General features: G+C 37.5%; 2 protein-coding genes across 2 annotated transcripts; both read right to left on the reverse strand.

The window, feature by feature from the left end:
• Positions 1 to 5003: 5003 nt before the first annotated feature.
• Positions 5004 to 13841, reverse strand: prph2a (peripherin 2a (retinal degeneration, slow)). The gene is made up of 3 exons (XM_007571151.2): positions 12834 to 13841; positions 9783 to 10029; positions 5004 to 7200 (listed from the first exon to the last, which is right to left on the reverse strand). Exons 1-3 carry the CDS (start codon positions 13412 to 13414, stop codon positions 6994 to 6996), a joined length of 1035 nt encoding a protein of 344 aa, XP_007571213.1. The 5' UTR covers positions 13415 to 13841; the 3' UTR covers positions 5004 to 6993.
• Positions 13842 to 17458: 3617 nt separating this feature from the next.
• tbcc (tubulin folding cofactor C) lies at positions 17459 to 18711 on the reverse strand. Its single transcript, XM_007571164.2, has one exon. It carries the CDS (start codon positions 18651 to 18653, stop codon positions 17622 to 17624), a length of 1032 nt encoding a protein of 343 aa, XP_007571226.1. The 5' UTR covers positions 18654 to 18711; the 3' UTR covers positions 17459 to 17621.
• Positions 18712 to 19957: the final 1246 nt, after the last annotated feature.

A 19957-nucleotide genomic window follows, 5' to 3' on the forward strand; every position in this document is an offset into this window, starting at 1 on the left:
AGTTGTGTGACAAAATATGCAAATCTCAATCAATGAATACAAATCCATTTTGTTTTAATACATTTATAGGTTAAATTCACAAAGACATTTGCAGAAACAATATTTAAATTTTACAAATTTAAATGCAATCAAATAAATCAACAAAACATAAAGCACCAAAAATTATGTCCTGTTAGAAAAAAGACAAATTATCCCACCTATCAATTTTGAGTCAAAAATTGTGTTCAGTCAGAAAAATAAGGTCTGTGTAAGATTATTTGTTTGGTTTTTTATACTTCTTTGACTTGAATAACAAATAAAATATTAAATTTAAAAGTTTGTGGGAAATATTAAAGTATCTGTGTCCACAAATTTTGTAAGATTTGTTCCCCTTAGGCAAGGATTTGATGCTGAAAGATATCTGATTGAAGTTGAATAACATGGAGTTGAAGATTTCCACAAATTTTGAGATTTTATTAGAGATTTTAGAGATTTTATTTTTCCAGACCAAGAAAATTTTTCTTCTGAGAAAAAAGTGGAAAAATCAACAAAAAAATGTATTTTATAACAATAGTTTAATCCATTCTTACTAATTGGTTGTTAAATAATTTATTTCTGCAGCTTTTATAAAATTAATAAATCAGAACTTTAACCAGGATGATTTAGATGTAACTATCTATGTAGAGCAGAGAGCTCTACATAGATAGATCTACCGTAAATAAATCAGCGGTGGAATGACACTTGAAGCAGCAGCTCCACGTCATAAAAAGTTTTACTGTGTAGATGTGCTTTTTTAATCTTTACTGGGATTCCCGCTGATGTGAAATTTAAACGTGGTATTGCTCACAGTTGTCTTGCTGGTTTGTGATCCTGTTTGGCTGAAGAACTCCTTTTCTCCACAGCCTCCATTATGAGAGCATTTGTCCAGGATCCTGAAATAATACGACGGTGTTAGAGTTTGTGTTTGTTTTCTCTGGGTGGCTACTGCAGTCTCTGGGCTGCAGAAATGTTGCTGCTGAAGGGGCAGATAGATGCAAGGGTCTAAACTTAACTTGCTGCAAGTTACACACACACGCGCACACACCCACACACGCGCGCACACACACAGAGAGAGAAGAAGAAGAAGAAGTGCAGTGTTGAAACAATTTCAGTGTATGCATTGGATTAAGCTTTTTATCATTCACTGCTGTGCCTCCCACTAGGTTTCAATCCCTTGTCCAGTGTTTGACTCAGAGCATTTCAGCTTGTAAGACTAAACTTATCCTGGAGGTCATCTGCGTGTGTTCGTGTGTATGCGTGTGTGTGTGCGTGTGTGTGTATGTGTCAGAGCAGTAGGAACGGTAACAGGACAGCAGAGCTGGTAATGGCTGGTCAGCTGGTATGGCGAGTATTCAGGGCGGGGGCAGTGCATTGTCCTCTCATAGCTCCAACAATGCCCTTCTGAGCGGGCCACACATCTACCAGTCACGGGCCTCTCTTTCCCCTCTCTCCCTCTTGCTGTTCTCTCTGTCTGCCATGGTCACTGTAAAGTGAGGCGTGTGAGCTGCGTTCCCCAAACCTCCGCCTGAGACCTCCAAGGAAGCACCTGACACACTTCAGATCACGCCCTGGATGTTTATTTGCCCCCTGAATTATTGATGCATATTCATTTGTGTTGCCATTTTCTGCGTGGCTTACAAAATGTTCATATTTTGTCGTGTTTCAGCCACAGACTTCAAAGGGTTTTTATTGGGATTTCATAGACCCGACCAACACGAAATGCTGCCTCCAATATGTTTTTCTGCAGGCTAACACACTTTTAAGCCTCACAGTGTCTATTCCAAAAAAGTTCAGTTGGACCTCGAATGACTTTTGGCTAACTTTAAGCGTGACATCTTTCAGCATTGTTTTACTGAAACTCTGCAGCTCCTCCAGTGTCACCATGGACCTCTTGGTTGTTTGTCTAATTAATGTTCTCCTTGCTCAGCCTTTCCGTCTAGTTGGATGGTGATATCTTGGTAGGTTTATGGTTATGCCATACTATTTTTCTCTTAGATGTTGGACTGATCATTGTTCAATGAGTTGTTCATTGCTTGGCATAGTGTTTTACAACAACCCTGCATTAAACTTCTTCAAAACAATTATCCCTGATCTTTCTGCTTCCTTCCTTAGTCTTCATGATGTGGTTTCTTCACTGATGTTCTCTAACAAACCTCTGAGGCCTTCACACAAGAGCTGAATATATACTGAGATTAAATCAAATCAAGACACCGGTGGACTCTATCCACTAAATAAGAGACTTCTAAATGTAATTTAACTGTCTTGATTTTATTTAGAGGTAACAAAAGGAAGAGAGCTAAAACATGCATATCACATTTTTCAAGTTGATATTAATAATAAAATAAAAGCATGTTTGCTTTTCCTCACTTCACAGTTATGTAACACTTTGTGTTTGTCTGTGATATAAAATGCATAGTTCAAAGTGGATGAATACTTCTAGACCGGAGGGTCAAAATAAAATTCTGTCAGTTAATTTAAAGAATGGAGGTAAAACAAACAAACAAACAAACAAAAAAAACATAATAAATAAATCCGATGTCAATTTGTTACTACCCTGAAAAGAGCGCTAATTTTCTGTGAAATATTTCTAAAGTATTTCATCATTCATTTGCATTTTGTCTTTCCTGTCTTTTAGGTGAGATGAGATTTACTTCCTTTTACTTAGAATGTTTTTTTTTTGACATTTTAAAATGCATCTTATAAAAAATGTAAATTAATATTGAATAAATAACCAGACAATTATGTATTTTGTAGATATTTTATCGAGATATAACTGATCAATTATGTCTGGAGTCATTATAATTATTATTAAAATTGTCAGAGTGAATCTTTTTTACCCCTCAAAGAACTGAATTTAAATGCTAATCAACAGATTAGTCTTCTGTGAAATATTTTTTTTTATTATTCTTATTATTTGAAGTTGTTTTTATCATCTAACAAAAAGTGATAAAAGTCTATTATATCTGATAAGGGTTAGCTATAAATATTTTATGAGTGTGTAAGGAGCCGTCAGGTTACATCATGATGAAAACACGCCCCCTTGTGGCTTCTGATGTGACTGAATCAGCTCTGACTGGATCTTCCATCTAAACAAACAATCAACACTCCCAAATGTTTCACAAAGGAGATATGTTCGAGTCTTGGAGGGTCAATGAATTAGATTTGCAGTGATGTGGTCATAACTTCAAAAAGGGAAAACACAAATTAGACCTCTTATAGTGTATGGTAAATAAGCATATAAAATTACATGCACTTATACATGAACGAATGTCAAATGCAGTTATAAATGTAATTTAATTTGGACTTTTATTGATTCCTTTGAACTTTTACTTTGGTAAAGGTGAGGGTTAAAGTGGATCCGCAGTTGTTAGCTCTCTGTAGATCCACTTTAACAATGTGAAGAAAGTTGGATCTTAAGAAGCACAGATTAAAACAGAAGAAGTTCATGACTTTTGCAAAGTACTGTAAATTACATCAATTAGTCTTGAAAGCATTACAAAAGATTTTCTAAAGCTTTAGGACTCTAGTGAACCACAGTAGAAACCATTATGCACAAAATCTTGATGGTCCCAAAGACTTTGGGAAAATTAGTTTCTGGACGTCTGATACACAAATGTAAGGTTTTGGAAGGTATGCAACCTGTAACATCTGGAATATAACTAACCGTGTTTCACAAAAAGATCATGCCAACACCAAAGCACGATGGTGGTAGTGTGATGGTCTGGGCATGATTTGCTGTTTTCGAACCTGGATTAACAGAACGATTAATTCTGTTCTGGAGATTTTCCGGACTTCACTTTTTGCCCTTTTAAGCTCAAGCACAGCTCCAGTACATAGCAGGACAGTGATCCAAGTGACAGTGATCCATGGCTAAAAATTAACAACACATTATTAAGGTTTGGGAGTGGTCTAGTCAAAGTAATGCCCTTAAACAGGACATTCATGCTTAAAACCCTCCAAAAGAGGCTGAATTAAATCAATTCTGCATAGGGTGGACTGATGTTCAGTGACATAAAAAGTTATTTGCCAGTAACAATAAATACTAGATGGTAGTTGTTGCCACCAAAGTTTGGTACAAACAGTTATCAAGTTTGAAATTGGATAGGGCCAGATTGGTTGAAAATGACTTTTCATGATAGACACTTAAGTTTGTTTAACAAAGGAGAAAACAAAGGGACTCTACAAGAGATCAAATTCTTTTACACAGCACTTTTACCAAACAGAGTAAGAGTATTTATTCACCTTTTCACTGGTTTTACACCTTATTTTCCTTTCATCTTGCCCTGATCTTCACTTTCTCTTGCCTTGTCCTCCTCCCTGTTGTGAACAGGACCTCGCCCGTTCACCTGGCCGAGGGGCTCACGCTAATCTCAAGCCGATTAGACGTCTTATCTGCTCAGCTCTGGTTATGTGCTTTAGTCCAACAAAAATACCGCGCAGAGTTGGCCTCCCCACCATTCCTGCTGACTCTTCACGCCCCTCCCCGTGTGCTCTAAGTAAGCCACACCAGCTTTGATATCAGGGCCTCTCATTCCTCGTGGTGGGAGTTTACACAAAATGTGGATCTCAGCTCACATGCACATGTTATTAGTGGATTGAGTCTAAAGAGGATGGATAAACAGGGCCATGCTAGTTATTATTTATCAATATCTAGGCTGAAGGGATCACGGGGTTTGTTATTTGCATGCTATGAAGTCAAATCTTACGCTGCAGCAGATTTAAGGGCCGTTATGCTCGAAAATCAAGAGAGTCGGCAGCTGCATTGTGCATTTTACACACCCAATTGACCAGTACAGCTATGTTTACGCTTTAGAACGCTCTCATGCTCTGACACAAGACATGTGAAAAGTCATCCCATGTCCATGTGAAAGCAGTAATACCATAATTACCCTCATCCTATTGCCTTAATCAGGAACCCTGGGGCACTCGCAGTATGGCTTCCCACATTCAAGGTCGGGACAAAACACCAAGCTGTTGTTTCACAGTCAGATCGTATCTCTAAAATCCTTTATTCATTTACATGTTCTTGGTTTATCTACATAAACACACAAAAGTCAAAAATATCACTTGGAAAATTTAACATAGAATTCAATATTTAACTTAATTACAATATACATCTCTTTTTTTATTTTTAAAAAAGTAGAATCTTTTCTACACTATTTACAAAGATCCAGTTGTTACAATATACATACATACACACGCATACATACATGCTGTATGTTTCAATAAATAGATACAGGACAGGGGTCAGGAGGCCAAATTTTAGCTGCCAATTCACTCTAAACTGCTTCACTTCAGGGCACACCTCCTGTTTCTCATCCTTCGCTGGCCAAACATTCGCAAATTAGTCACCTAATTCCGATTTTTGCTCCATGTGAGGAGCCTATCCAGGCTTTAAATGTGGACTGGAGTATGATACTTTGCAATAGAATAGAAACCCAGTGGGAGGGTTTCTATCTTTTACATTCTTATGTACTGTGGCCATTAATCAGTTCAGCTGTAGGATCGTTATCACGTACAGATGCGGACACGTTTGTTGGCCATCCTGATGAAGACGTGACAAGCCTTAAGATTTATTAATATGTCACTGCAGTAGCATAAACTATCACAGAAGAAATTTAGAAACATGCAGTCTTCAGAAGTAGAAAAACGAAACTAGCAGCCTCTTTAAAAATAAATTAAATCAAATCATTTTTACGAATACTTTCTTTTTAAAGTTGAACCGAGTTTTTAAAAAAATGTATAACTAATGATACACAACCTTCTGCTTGCCTGGGATTGTGATGTGACACGGTGACCCACTTCTCTTAGGCACTCTTCAAATGGGAAAGACAAGAGAACATGCCAGTAAAGCAAAGCAGATGTGTGCAGATCCCCTTAAATCAGGAAATGGCTACACAAAAATAGATACCTACCTAAATGTACCCAAAATTACAGCCTACATTAAAATCTCTAAAGCCCACTCTTGAAGAGATGCAGAGCTCTCAACATGCCAACTTGTTGTTTAAGAGGCATCCCAAGAAAAAGTCATAATATTGTGTAAAAAAAAATAAAAAAAAATAGCAGAGCATGCTAATCTGTAACTTTAAGTGAAAGTGGGTGCCTTGGTCAGATGAGACTTTCTTTCAACAGATGCTCCAAGTGGGTCTATTTTGAAACAAAAATCATAATAAATATAAGGGACATCTCCTAAAAGCCTGTGCAAAGTTCAGTATAGGATCTGTGAGGCCGTGGGCTGCTATGTCTTCCAAAAGCCCCTGGAACCTTGTTGAAGTTCACTGCATCATGAACTCTTTCAAATGCCTTATGAAACAAAATGCTGGATTCAGCCAGAAACTGGAAATGGGTTGCCACTGGGTCTTTCAGCAGGACATTGAGCTATAGCATATGCCCAAATCAACACACAAATGATTCACCACATGCAAAATCAGTCTTCTTTGATGGCTCTCTCAGTTTCCAGAGCTACATCATACGGAGAAGCACAAGGGTGCTTCTCCGTATGATCGGTCTTCATCAACACAGGACTGTTGATGAAGACCGATGAACGACGAAACATACTGCTTTACTGCACTGTGAAGCCATCTATTCTTTAAAAGTTCAAGATAAAGTTCAGGACAATTATAAAATGTTGCATACATGGCTCAACTTGGAAAGTTAAAGTAATTCATTAACAGCAGGGGAGCCAATGACTCTGCCATTATTTGTTAGAAACAGTCAGTTCTCTAACTGTATTGAAGTTAAAAACATATTTTTTTTAAAAAAATAACATTATCAATGTGAAATTATGCTGCAGAAATTTCAAAAATAAATTTATTTCAAAAGCTTAAATCACACATTTTTATTTTTTATTTTTTATTTTTATCAGATTGGGTGAGTTGGTGGAGCTGGAAGATAAAGTCTGGTAGAAAATGTTCTCTTCTCGCCTCCACTTCAGGTGGAAGTTTTCACAGTTTCTGCAGGTGGCTGGAGTTTTGCTCAGCTGACAGTAGCGACGCCCTCCTCGCCCCCTTCCTCCACCTTTGCCCCCTTGCCCATGGCTTTCATTTTAGCCATGATGTCAGTGAATGTCTCCTTTACTGTCTTCTCCAGGAGGAAGCCCTCACTCTCGCTCTCCATGTCCTCCGGGTTGGCCAGCGTGGACAGGGAGGTGTCAACGTACTGCAGGCCAACGGTCACAGCAACCTGCAAGAGTACCGGTTGAGTTTAAATGTGAGTGTGTTTGTAGCAAGGATGGCGAATATGAATATAATGAGTTAACACATGTGCAATGCACTACTTGATCTGGTTTCTCATTGACAACCAAGAAAGACTAGACATTCCTCCCAGCTGGCGCCAGTCACTACCAAGTCAGATGTGTTATCATGAAACTGAACTGAGGCAAAGCAAGCAACAAAGCGAGTATGAATCAAATGCATTTAGTTTTGGAGGAGCTTTTAGAAACAGTTGTTGACATCATCTGTAATCTCAAAAGTTATTGGAGACATTAGTTTTGAAGATGACGTTTCAGGTTTTGGAACTCAATCTCCCGCAGATTGACCCATTACTTCTTCTCTGAACCCACTATCTGTGTCAGCACAAGCGACGGTTGCATAACTTGATTCTAGAAATCCTCCAACCGTGCCACTGATAAGCTCTGCGTGTTGCCTAAATCTGTATTTTTAAGACAGGTGATCTCCTGCGGGGTTTAAAGCAGAGAGATGTTATCTAAATGGCTCTATTTACAGTCTCTGCTCGATGATGATTCATAACATACTTGGTATTCATAGACTTCAAGGATTTATCTCTACAAGTTCATTCTGAAAGCCCCAAACAACTTTGGTCTTTGGAACAACAGACGGTGGCAGCAAACCCAGAGGAGAGATCTCAAGTGAGGTTAGATCCTATATGACTGCTACAGATTACAACGTTTGCAGGTTGGTATTACTGCCGAGGCCAGCAGAAACGATATCAAGGTAAATTGGATAAAGGTGTTTTGGAAGAAGGAGAAGAACAGGAAGAAGGAAACAAATGACGAAGCTTTTTAATCCACGCAGCAAACACTTTTGGAGCAACTGGTCCTGAACTCAAAACAGACCAAATCTAAGACTTTCACTTTCATTAATCCCCATTTATAAATTCTGTTAAAGCCGGAAAAGACTACTTGCATTGATTGATCGCATGGATGCTTGTAGAAATAAACCAACCAGGACGCTTATGCATTTGGACAGTGCAGTATTCAGCAGATTCAACTCCATGACTTGTACCAGGCTGTTGAGATGGGAACGATCATGCGAGACAACAGTGAAAAGCATTAGAAACCATAATAGCAGGACCTTAAGCCTACGGCAGCTCCTGTGTTTCAGATTCTTCAAACAAGTCTCTTGCCAGAGAGTTGAAGAAAAACACAAAAAAAGCAAAGCTAAGTATCTATTCAGATGGTTCAGATGCAGTGTGTTTGAATATAATAAACATAACTTCTTTGTTATGACAATCTTGCCACAAACTAAAGAAAAGGAAAAACTCAGAACTACTTGAAGCATTCTTTCTGGATAATGCCTCATTTCTAGAATTGCACTGAACCCCTCAATAGGACTAACCCAGCAAAGTATTTACCAATTCATAAGAAATACGTACATTCTTTACTTTTAATAAATACATGTTGGGAAAATTGAATTCATTGTGTTGAATAAAGTTCTAGTAAGCTTATGTCATCTTTAGGTTTTTGTTTCTATATAATTTATCTTGGATGACAGTAGGCAGTTTCCTTGTACTTTCTCAGTGAAATTGAGTCTAGAAATTTGAAATGAAGCCTCATTGCTTTGTGACGGTAGCCTCTGTTTAGGCCTGCAAAGCTGACCAATCAGAGCACATGTCTTTATTCAGACTCTGCACACATCTCCTGTCATAGCTTTTTAGATGACGCTTAGATCTACAAATGCTTTAAGTGAAACAATTTACTAAAATATATTACTATAAATTTTATTGAGGACAAGCCTTATTTAGTCTTAGTGGTACTTGCAGAAGCACAACTTTGGAGGAATCATGTGAAAAACAGGGGTGTGCTTTTTGACAGTGACTTTAGCAGTCAGTGAAAGAGTGATTGAATGAAACCCTTCGAATACATATGTGTACATATACATATGTACATATCATAAATACACATATGTATATAGCATAAAACAATCATATAAATGAGAATAAGGAACTATGTAAGTCAAGCTCCATAATTAGATAGCGTGAAAATATGTTTGCAATATTCATGGCCTGAAAGGAGAAAAGGAAACAACTAAATCTTACTTTTATTTCACTCATCCTCCAGGATATACAGTCTATGCTGTCTATGAATACCTCATATTTAACTGGATAATCTTAATAATAATAAAATTAAGCAATTTCAATAAAGTATATGCTATTCTATTCATAAACTTACAACATAAAATTTACATGATTATAATTGTAACAGGTTATGTAACTTATTGTAGAACAGCCTTCTATCAATATATGCTTATTTATATCTACTAATATATTAACGATAACTAGTCAATGTTCTTCCTTTCCCCCATTTTAAAGAATTCAGTCTGTGTGTTGTGTGCAATTCATCTTTTTAAATTTGTAATTTGTGAAGACTTATTTGTTTTAAAAATATAAATAACTCTGTGAAACAAACAAACCAAGTAGTCTCTCCTAGTAAATTCCAGAAAAATCAGTATTAAAAAAAAAAACAAAACACCAATGTGACAAAATTATCAAATAATTTAAAATGTTCGTATTTTGGCAGTGCTAACCTCCAGCATAGTGACCAGCAGCACTAGGGCTCCAATGGTATTCATTATGCCTCCGTAATAAGACAGCAAGGCTTCCCGACAGCCACGTCTCCACACGTTCAGCTCCTCGGTGTAGTGGTCATAGCTGTAGTGAGCGGAGTTGTTGGTCATCTGGTACTGGATGCAGGGTCTGGGGGAGCTGGGGTTGCAGCAGCTGAACGGGACTCCATCCATCAAATACTGTCCATCCACGTTGCTCCCGATCCGACTGAGAGGGCAAAACAAAGGTGGAAGTGAAATGAGGAAAAAGCTCAAGAACTTTCCATTCTTTCTTTCAGGTCTGTGTGGGGGGAAAAGGATACAAACAGAAACATTTACAAAAGTATAATAAACTTCCTTGATTTAAAGAAAACACCTATTTAGTACAAGCCTCTGGTCCAATTTGCCAACCACACCCTAATTTTGTAAATTTTCAGGTTACACATGTAACAACTTGCATAAAATATTGTCTGTACAATATGTTATGCAGTAGGTGGCACCAGCGTGTATCGCATATCAGATGTGACACCAGTGTGTCAGATACAAAACAATCCAAAAGTCCAAAGATACAAAGTAGTAAAAGGGAAAAAAAGACCATTTCAGAAATTACTTACTTGGGTCACACAATCAGCTTTGGGTGAATTCATCCTTTCACCAATTCTCACAGATGTATTATGTTTTTGTCCATTTCTCCTTTCATTTGGTGCCTGTCATACCCATGTACTTTGTTTTTGATTGTGGATGAGTATTTCCATGTCACTACCAATCATAAAGATACTTAAATCTTAGATATAATATCTGAAAACCTTTGTAATATGCTGTAAAATCTTGTTGATTATCACTAATCAATTCAAAAATTACTCAGAAGGGACCTTTCGCTGGTAGGAATCATTTATTGGAGTCATAAAACCACATATTCGTGTGGCAAACCACGATTACATTGCAGACATTACTTTAGGTCATCTGTTGTAAAAGTGGACACAAAACTTGTCTCTAGTTGGCACATAATGATGTATGGTCAGAACAAACTTGGCAAACGGCTCCAAAAAAGTCAATTATTAAATAGCTAAAAGTCCAAAGGTATAACATGTCAAATGGCAAAATACCATGCATCCACAAAAACTAAACTGATAAACAATGGTTTCAGAACATTACTATAAAATTATTAGTTTGCTAAATGGAAGAAGGAAGAGTTGAAATAGCAAAATGGATGTGCAAATTGGTAAAGTAAATAACTTATCCAGAGTTATTTGTATTTATTTTGGTTTGTAACCTCAGTTCAATCATTTGGCTCTTACAACATGTCGTACCTGACCTTTTTGGGTGTGAGAGATCAAAACTAGAAAAGTATGTAATTGCAAAGAGGGGAACCTTTGTTTATCCAGGATATAAACAAAGGTTTATCTCCTTTATTTATCTCCTAGAGAATACAATGTTTTGAGGTCAATGAAAGTGTTAAGCTTTGAAAGGCTACATGCTATAGTCTAACAACAACAACAACAACAACAAAAAAAGCTAAAAACGGAGTTCTCATTATGAAAAAAATATATTTTAACAAGGTAATCAAAATGAAATATCTTTGAATTTGATAGTCATTTTAATGTTGATTCATAATATTTATTACTGTCTTTACCATGTGCATGGTTTGAAGAACTAGAGATCAAACTTGTGGAAAATACTCCTAGAGCCTCAGGTAGCATGCAGATAGATAAATAGCTGCAATAAATTGCAAAGCAGTCAGCCAAATGAGTAAATCTGGGCCAGAGATCATTCTCAGAAGCTGATCTAATCTGTGACTGATAGTAGTAGGTCAATGGAAAGCCAAGTGAAATTGGATCACAAAGCATCAGTTATTTCCAGAAACTTCCACATTCTGATTGCACGCAAACAATCATGCCCCAAATTGCACTTTAGTAAGTTAGCAAGTTATACTAAACTGAGTTTTAGGTAAAAAATAAATGAATAAAAAGTGTTTCATCTGCCAGAATTTATTTTGCAATTATGTTATTGATTTGTTATTGTTTAATTTTGTTCTTTTTTACCTTTTTTTTTTGTATTATTTGAGCACGCCAAGTTACAATTAAATGACAGCAATGCAAACAATAAATATTCAAAGGAGTGAGTAGAAGTGTAAACTCCTTCTCATGTTTTTAAAATATGAGAATTTATACCTAAGTTTACATTTTCCTGTCTGATTACATCATATTTAAGTATTAAATCAGATGTTAAGATCATTTATCCAACTCTTGAGTAGACTTTCTACAAAATACTTTTTCACTATTGCTTGAGTAATTTATTGGGTGACTACTTTGTACTCATGTTGAAGTAGCTCTACTCTTACTTGAATACATTCTTTTGGCTACTTTGCCTATCTGTGGTTATTACAAAGATGCTATTTATAGTGACAGGATTTGAAAAGGAATAAAGGTCTCTAATGGGATCATGATAATTGTGACCGTTCAAAAAGTCTGCAGAAAATTAGGTGACATTAAACAATAAAACAAATGCGCCTCTTGCTCTCCTTCCTGCCAATGTTAAAGTCTGACGTTGAGCAGTGCTATTCTTGGGCAGCTGCTGTCAGGTCTTTGGAGATTGAAGAGGACACTGATTCTTGAAGGACATGTAATCCTGTAGATTAAACACTAATTATGCCCCAGGTTTCAAAACTCTCCCTTTCTCATTTGTTAATAAAGGGTGATTGAGACAAACCAGTCATATATCGCTGGATTGTAACAACACCTATTAAAATCTTGCAAGTGTCATCTTAAAATTTATACTTTTGAAAACTTTCACTTAAACAACCCTACATAATCTTACTAAAGCCTGGTCCTTCCCAGCTGCCACCACAGCCCAGATGTGTATTATTAGTATTCGGAGCTGATAAATACCCGTGATCTGACCTATCCCATCTGTAAATCCCCTTAAACCCAACTCAACATAAACAATCCCAAACACTATTGACTCTGCAGGATTTGAGCTTGTACATTAAGGCTAATAAGGAGCTAATTCAGGAATTTAACTCTTTACACTCACTCTTTGACTTCCTTTGCGCTGAAGTCCAGGTACCGATTGCTGACCCACTGAATCTCAAACCAGTCCCTGTAGTTATCATTCCCACAGCAACGAAACTCCATCTGCATCAGGTCCAGGGTCCTCTTCATGTAGCAGCGTCCCGGCGTGTCCGTGTCCTTGTAGAATTTCATGCCATTCTTCAGACCCTCAGCCAGGGTGAACTGGAAAGGGATCCTCATTACAAAGCATAGCAGGGCGGTGGCAATAAGGAGGGCATTGAACCCCATGCAGAACACCAAAAAGGTCTTTAACATTGGCTTCCATTTTGCAAACTTTGTAGGGTCCAAGGAGTCATAGCAGACTTTGCCTCCGAAGGCATTGATACCACAAGCTATAAGACCCATAGCTATGAGCACGTTGGGCAGGAAGTGGCTCTCATTGTTGTCCATAAGTTCTGAGCGTTTTCGCAGCTCAATCTTGAAGAATAGGCCCAAGCTGAGCACGAGAATGCCAGCCAGTACAGCAAACCAGTACATAAACCAGACCGTCTGAGCAAGCTTCACTCGCTTCTTCAAATCAAACTTGACTACCAACAAAGCCATTGTGCAAACTCCTTTGTGTCCTTGCTACTGAAGAAGAGAGTCAAATGGTGAACGGTTGCAGGAGATTCAAGGTTTCCCACACTCTACTTAAGTTTTAGAAATGTTCCTTAATAAGCCGACCTGGGGTTCTTGCTTCCTTGATGCTTGGTTATCAGGATTTCCTCAAGATAGTTGACAGACATGAGAATCAGCTCAATGTAGAATCCATCCCACAGCAAAGAAACAAAGGTAAGGTAATTCAGTCAGACCTCTCAGTCTTATTTTTTCAAAACCATCTCCTTTCCCATTGTGCCAGACAAAAATAATCTCACAAAGCCCAACCTCACCAAAATCGGGTGTTTTTCTTTTCTAAACAAACAGGTGAGGCTAATCCTGATGCGGCGTTCTCCCAGAGACGCGGAGGATTGCTGAGGAAGCTAATGATTAAACTCAAAGTTGCTGTACGTCATGCTAAGCCTCTGTAAGCAACCTGATCCAATTAACAGAGCAGAAATCTCCCCCACACACAAGATGAACCTGATCATAAGCTGCTGCCAGGGACCATAATTGGTTTGAGTGTTCACGTGGTTATGTCAACCTTGATGGAGCACAACAGGAGCCGGGAGACTCACAAAGATCACGAACACAACAGAAGAGATGCAACTTGAGCGTGTTTATGAATGGGTACGGGGTCCATATTTTCGTTAAAACAAATAGGCTCACTTACACCCATCAATGGCTTCAGAGTAAGAGTCACCGCAAATCAATTTTGTGGCAACTAAGTCTTTTCTTGATCAGTCAACCTATTTTCAGGCAATATCATAGAGCACACTGAAAACAAAAACAAAAAATAACAGTCATGCAGTCCTGCAGTCTTGGATGTTTCAGTGTCAAAGCCTGTTCCAAGACGCATTTTTCAGTTAGTGAGTTTGGGCATCAGGGCTATATATTAGTCATCCCACCAATCATCTCATCTTCAAAGTTGGCATTTCAAAGCCTAGGAGAATTTAACAACAACGCTCTAGGAGAATTTAAAATATTAAACTTAAGACTGCACATCATCTTGAACTCAACATGTATGCCACGGTGTTGGCAGCATCATGCCCTGGGATTGCTATTCTTAAGCCTTATTCAGCTGGATGGAACTGAATGAAAGAGAATCCCGGAACGAAACATGTTGGTGGCTGCAAAGACGTGAGACTAATCTAAAAGATTTACCTTCCAGCACGACAAGGACCCTAAACACATCATCAGAGCCACAATGGAGAGATTTAGATCAAAGAGTCTTGATGTTCACAGACACCCTCTATCTAATGGGATTGAAGTATTTTGCAAAAGAGAATGTGAAACAATGTCAGTCTTCAGGTGCACCTTACCTCACCTATTTACAATTGCAAAAATAAGCTAGACATATTTTAAGTTAACCTATTCGAGTCTGGTGCATGAAGTGTCACATGCAACACATCCTGACCTCACCCATTTCCTGACACTCTGTGCAACACTGACACAAAAGTTGCACAACTACTATATTTGGGTTTAGGGAAGTCATGATGAATGTTCTCATTTTACAATTAAATTATGTTACATTTATTGTACTACAACACAAGCTTTGAGTGGAAAAAGGGCTGCTGTTTTCTACTTCTACTGTCCTCTGGGTTTAGGATATAAACAATCCACGTAATAATTGTTGTTATATTTTGCATTGTGGGTCTCTGACATTGTAACCCTTAAAGTAGAAATAATAATATGTATGATAAGTTGATATTATTAAATTTCCATGTGTGATTATTAAAGTATTTTTGGTAACACTTTATTTGATGGGGTGTGCATAAGACTGACATGACACTGTCATAAACATGACATAACATTTGTCATGAACATGAAGGAGTCTTTATGACTGTTGTCATGAAGTGTCATTCGGTAAATAATGACACTTTTAATGCAAAGTTGCTTTAAAAGTTGCCTTGAAAGTCAATTAAAAGTCCTATCTTTGCATTAGTTTGTAAATAATGACATTTTAATGCAAAGTTGACACTTTTAATGGACTTTCAAGGCAACTTTTAAAGCAACGTGTCATTATTTACCGAATGACACCTCATGACAACAGTCATAAAGACTCCTTCATGTTCATGACAGGTGTGATTTCATGTTTATGACAGTGTCATGTCAGTCTTATGCTGTTACCGTATTTTTAACTGAATTTTATGAACCGTAATTTACTATATTTACTATGTTCTACAGCTCCTGTCATACGCTTAAATCCTCTCGACAAGGGCAAGAAAATGACAGTTACTTGATGCTTTAAAATAAGACCTGGTTGCATAAGTTTTATTCATGTTTTTTTGTTGTTGTTGTTTGTTTTTTTGTTTTTTTTACTTTGTTGTGGTCAGATGGAAAAAAGATTGAGTTATTTGGCAGTGACAAAAAGTATATTTGAAAGTGGTAAGGTGAGGCTTTGAAACCCCCAGTGCATAAATGGGATGAAATGAGAAATAAAGAGTGATGAGTGAAAGTAACACCGTTCAGTCTAGTCATTTTATGAAAGATGAGCTATTTTACTTGAAATGTTTGTATTCCCACATGCTCTTGTCATTATTTATTAAATCTACTGTTCTGTAATTGATTTGTTAATTTAGTTAAAGAAAGTTTGGCCCTGTACTTGTTAGTTGAATTTCTCTTTTATTTAAAAAGGATACAGTAAGTCATTTGGTTTATGTTATGACTTTGCAGCTTTGAGGGAACAAGTGTTTTTGTGGATAAATGCTCAGAAAAACAAGAGTCAGCAACAAATTTGTCAATTTAGTTTTAAAATTAGCTTTTTACCCAAACTAAGTCTGTCACTTCTTAAAATCAGAAAGACATTCTACAAAAATCTGACCGTGTAACAATGCAAAATACCTGTCTGATCATAAGGCAGACATGTTTGATATTTTGGACCATGTTAAAAGCTCAAGTAATGGTTTCATTTTTATATATTTTAGAGTTTACAAATATACAAACCTGTTTTGCACCTGAGTACTATTAGTAACAAAATAGTAGAAATTCACATATTAACATACTGGTATATTAAAAATAATTTCAAAAGTGCTTTTAAAAACAACGTGGTTCCGACTTTTAACGGATCAGTGTTGTTGATAGGATTATCAGATCACTGGGTGCTCAGGTAATTAGGTTAGTGTTCCTGGACACTCCACACAAACACTGCACGCTAACACTTTTTAAGCCTCAACGCTTATCAGCACAAAATTTAGACAGAATAGACCAATTGTCTCACAAAATATTACACACAGAGAGAAAAGATTTGCACACCTACTGGGACTTTTTTCTCTTCATTGTCAGCTACTGCGACTGTACTTATATCACAGATATTAGCTGGTAAAGAGGAAATTCTGAAATGAACAGGATACAATTTTAACCCATTGGTACCCAAACTTTTGTGTTTCTGACCTGAAATTACAAGTGGGAGAGACTCATGACCCACAGTATTTGTTGCATTTACAAGCATTTTTGCTTTAACTAGAGAGACGCAATGTCAAAAACGCATTTTCAACAGCAAATAAACTGCCCCACGAGTGCTTTTATCCACTTTTAAGTGATGTTTTAATCTGTTTTAACATTTAAAAATATGCTTCACCATTTATTGTTTATTGAATTTATTTTTTTCAGAGGATACTGGCTCCCCACCTTTGATTTTGAGGAAGCACTGTTCAAACCAGTATTATCAGTGCATTTAATAAGTTAGATTATCACATTTATTTTAGAAATTCAGTTCAAAAAGTGAAACTTGCATCTTATAAAAATTTCTAAACTCAAAGTGAGTGCATTATTCTAATCTGAAAGTTATTCCAGTAATTTATTTGGTATGACATTAAAACAACTTTAAACCATAAGAACAAAATAATGGAAGATTTTCTGTTTTTAAACATGTAAACTTTTAAATATAAATCTACATTCACTAATAGCAGTGACCAATGTCGACTGTAAAGAAACAGACTAAAATTTGACTCTTTTCTTAAATAAGTAGGTAAAGGATCACATGGGTTTTAGTGTAATAAGAAGTACAAATAAAATGCAAGAAACTTTATTTTAAATAATCAATGTATACATAAATTACATTTAAGTGCATCACCCAAGACTGAGTGGATCAATGACAATTATCAGGTGGGCTTTTTCTCCACTTTATTTAATTGAACATGTGAACTTGGAGAACATCTTAAGGCATTCAATTTTAAGGATCCCAGGCGGTTTTTCTGTCTGCTTCTGGAATAACAGTCCAGTTTGGGGACGGCGTCCCAGCAGCCAGCCAGTTGAAGTCGTCCACCTGGCTCCAGTTGTTTCTGTCCTGATCCAGGCCAGACGCAGCAAAATCCTGGTCCAGGGTGGGGTAAGACCAGCAGAACGGGGCAAAGCTCACCCCCCGGCAGTCCTCGATGATGGCCCGGCTGGTTACGTGCAGGTAAACCTGGGTGTCGGTAGTGTTGTGGGTCCTCAGCTGCTGGCAGGCCAAGCCTAGGACACTGTTGCTGCAGTGATCCACGAACACAGACGTAGCTACAGGTCCACAGAGAACCTCACAGGCTGTGATGTGTTTCAGGTGCAGGGTGCTGGGAGAACCATACAGACGAACCTTGCAGTTGGTCAGGTGAGTCAGCAGCACATCTCTGCTTTGGATCTCCTCTGACGTCATTGTCAGAGACTCGTTGCTGATGTTGGAGAAGCCAGTCTGCGCTGAGATTGTAGCTTCATCCACCTTGGTGACACCTGAACTCACAGTCTCAGATGAAGGAGGAGGAGGAGAATCAGAGACGTTCTCCGCAGCTTTGGTTCTCGATCTAAATGCGAACTTTTTCTTGGGCAGGGCCTCCTCTCTGGTCTCATTCAGAGATGCCTGGAGCTTTTGCAGAGCACCCTGAGCTACTCTTATTTGGTACTGGCTCAGAAATATCATGCTGTCGTTCAGAAATTTCTGTAGCTGCGTCATCTTGGCCGTGGCCTCTTCCAGTTTCTGGGTCACAGTGGGTCGGTCAGCTCCAGAACAGCCGGAAAGAAGCTCCTGGATACCCGCTCGCTCCGCATTGAAAGAGCTCACAAAATATTCACTCTTCTCCTCAGCCACCGACTGGCTCTGTCTCGCCTCTTTTCTTCGTTCAACGTCTTCTGCCAACACCTGCTGACGTTTCTCGATTCGCTCATGTAGTTTGGCGGCTGCATTTCGGTCATAAAACCCAGTTTCTTCACTTGTTTCTAGAGTTGCGTCCATGTTGATACGATGACGGATTTGATGTCACAACCACTATAAGGGTATTGTAGTGGCACACTGCCACCTGCTGGTATGGAGGACTAACAGAAGAGCTTCTAAAACCTGTAAATCTTTTTTTTAAAAATCATTCCACACTGATTCACTGATTGATTCACTTCTCAAACTGAATCAGTTTGAGAAGTGAAACTCAAATGTTATACAACTACATTACTCAAAAAAACGATGTATTTCAGGTGTTTCTTCTGACTGACAAGAACCCAACATTCAGGATTTGTAATGCAGAAATGTTATGTTAAAGCCTACATAATCATGAGAAAGACCACTGACTTAACAGTTGTCAAGCAGACAGACATTGACAGAGTAAGTCACAAAAGGTACATGTTAAAAAATTCTGGTTATTCACTTAGTACTGTAAACATGTTAATGGAAAGTTGAGCGGAAGGAAAAAGTGACGCAAGCAACACAGATCATAGTGACCAGGGCAAATTTATGGGTCGCCCTAAGGCTGTCATAATTTATCCAAAAGAGTATTAATGTCGATAAATACACATTTTTTAGTTGTATTAAATCTAATTGATTTCTAACTTTTAACTTTTTTCTACACTTTATTTTAATTTTTTAAACAATACAATAGTCAGAGCTTCGTGAGCCACTACATACAGATCATATCAAGTACATATATCACTGTTACAACAGTCATACCCCTTCTGATAAGCAACTTTGAAACTGAGACAGCATCTTATCTGGACTAAAGAGAAAAAAACTGTTGCTGAGAACATTTTTGTGAATTAATGATGAAAATGGTTAAAACAAGTGAATAAAGAGATTAATTAAAAACACTGTAAACTTAGCTCCATATCTAATGCTGACAACACCCCTGTGTGTCATGTGACCTAACTTTGTGTTTTCAGGCCAATGTACTGACACCCTAAGCTTTACTATGTAATTTCAGGGCAAGAATTAAATATTTACCTTATCCAAATGACCTCTTGTCACAATTTACCAGAGTTCAATGCACCACAAATATTGACTGAAAATGTTTCTAAAGTTATAAAACCTGTTGTATGTTACAGAAAATTATATAAAAATACAGAGAGAAAGAGAGAGAAAATGAGAGAGAGGAATATTACATTTTAACAATGTTGTAATATTGCCAGGATGTTAAAGTAGCTATTTCACATTAGTTCTGATTTGTTCTTTTCATAGACTTTTATTAGTAACTTCTTTGTTTGAAAGATTACATTGACATGATCACCATTCTCTTTGGTTTGGATGCTGTGCAGCTAGAATTTTTGCTGTCACTA

The sequence above is a fragment of the Poecilia formosa genome, unplaced genomic scaffold, assembly GCF_000485575.1.
Source record: "Poecilia formosa unplaced genomic scaffold, Poecilia_formosa-5.1.2 Scaffold7, whole genome shotgun sequence".
In the NCBI taxonomy this organism is placed as follows: Eukaryota; Metazoa; Chordata; class Actinopteri; order Cyprinodontiformes; family Poeciliidae; genus Poecilia; species Poecilia formosa.

What these genes read in the sequence shown, in the direction of transcription:
- prph2a (XM_007571151.2), bottom strand. Translation starts at nt 13,414, where the DNA reads ATGGCTTTGTTGGTAGTCAAGTTTGATTTGAAGAAGCGAGTGAAGCTT. An exon ending in AGCGCAAAGGAAGTCAAAGA is followed by an intron (nt 10,030 to 12,833) that starts GTGAGTGTAAAG and finishes TTGCCCTCTCAG; the next exon opens with TCGGATCGGGAGCAACGTGG. An exon ending in TGCTGGTCACTATGCTGGAG is followed by an intron (nt 7,201 to 9,782) that starts GTTAGCACTGCC and finishes GTACTCTTGCAG; the next exon opens with GTTGCTGTGACCGTTGGCCT.
- tbcc (XM_007571164.2), bottom strand. Translation starts at nt 18,653, where the DNA reads ATGGACGCAACTCTAGAAACAAGTGAAGAAACTGGGTTTTATGACCGA.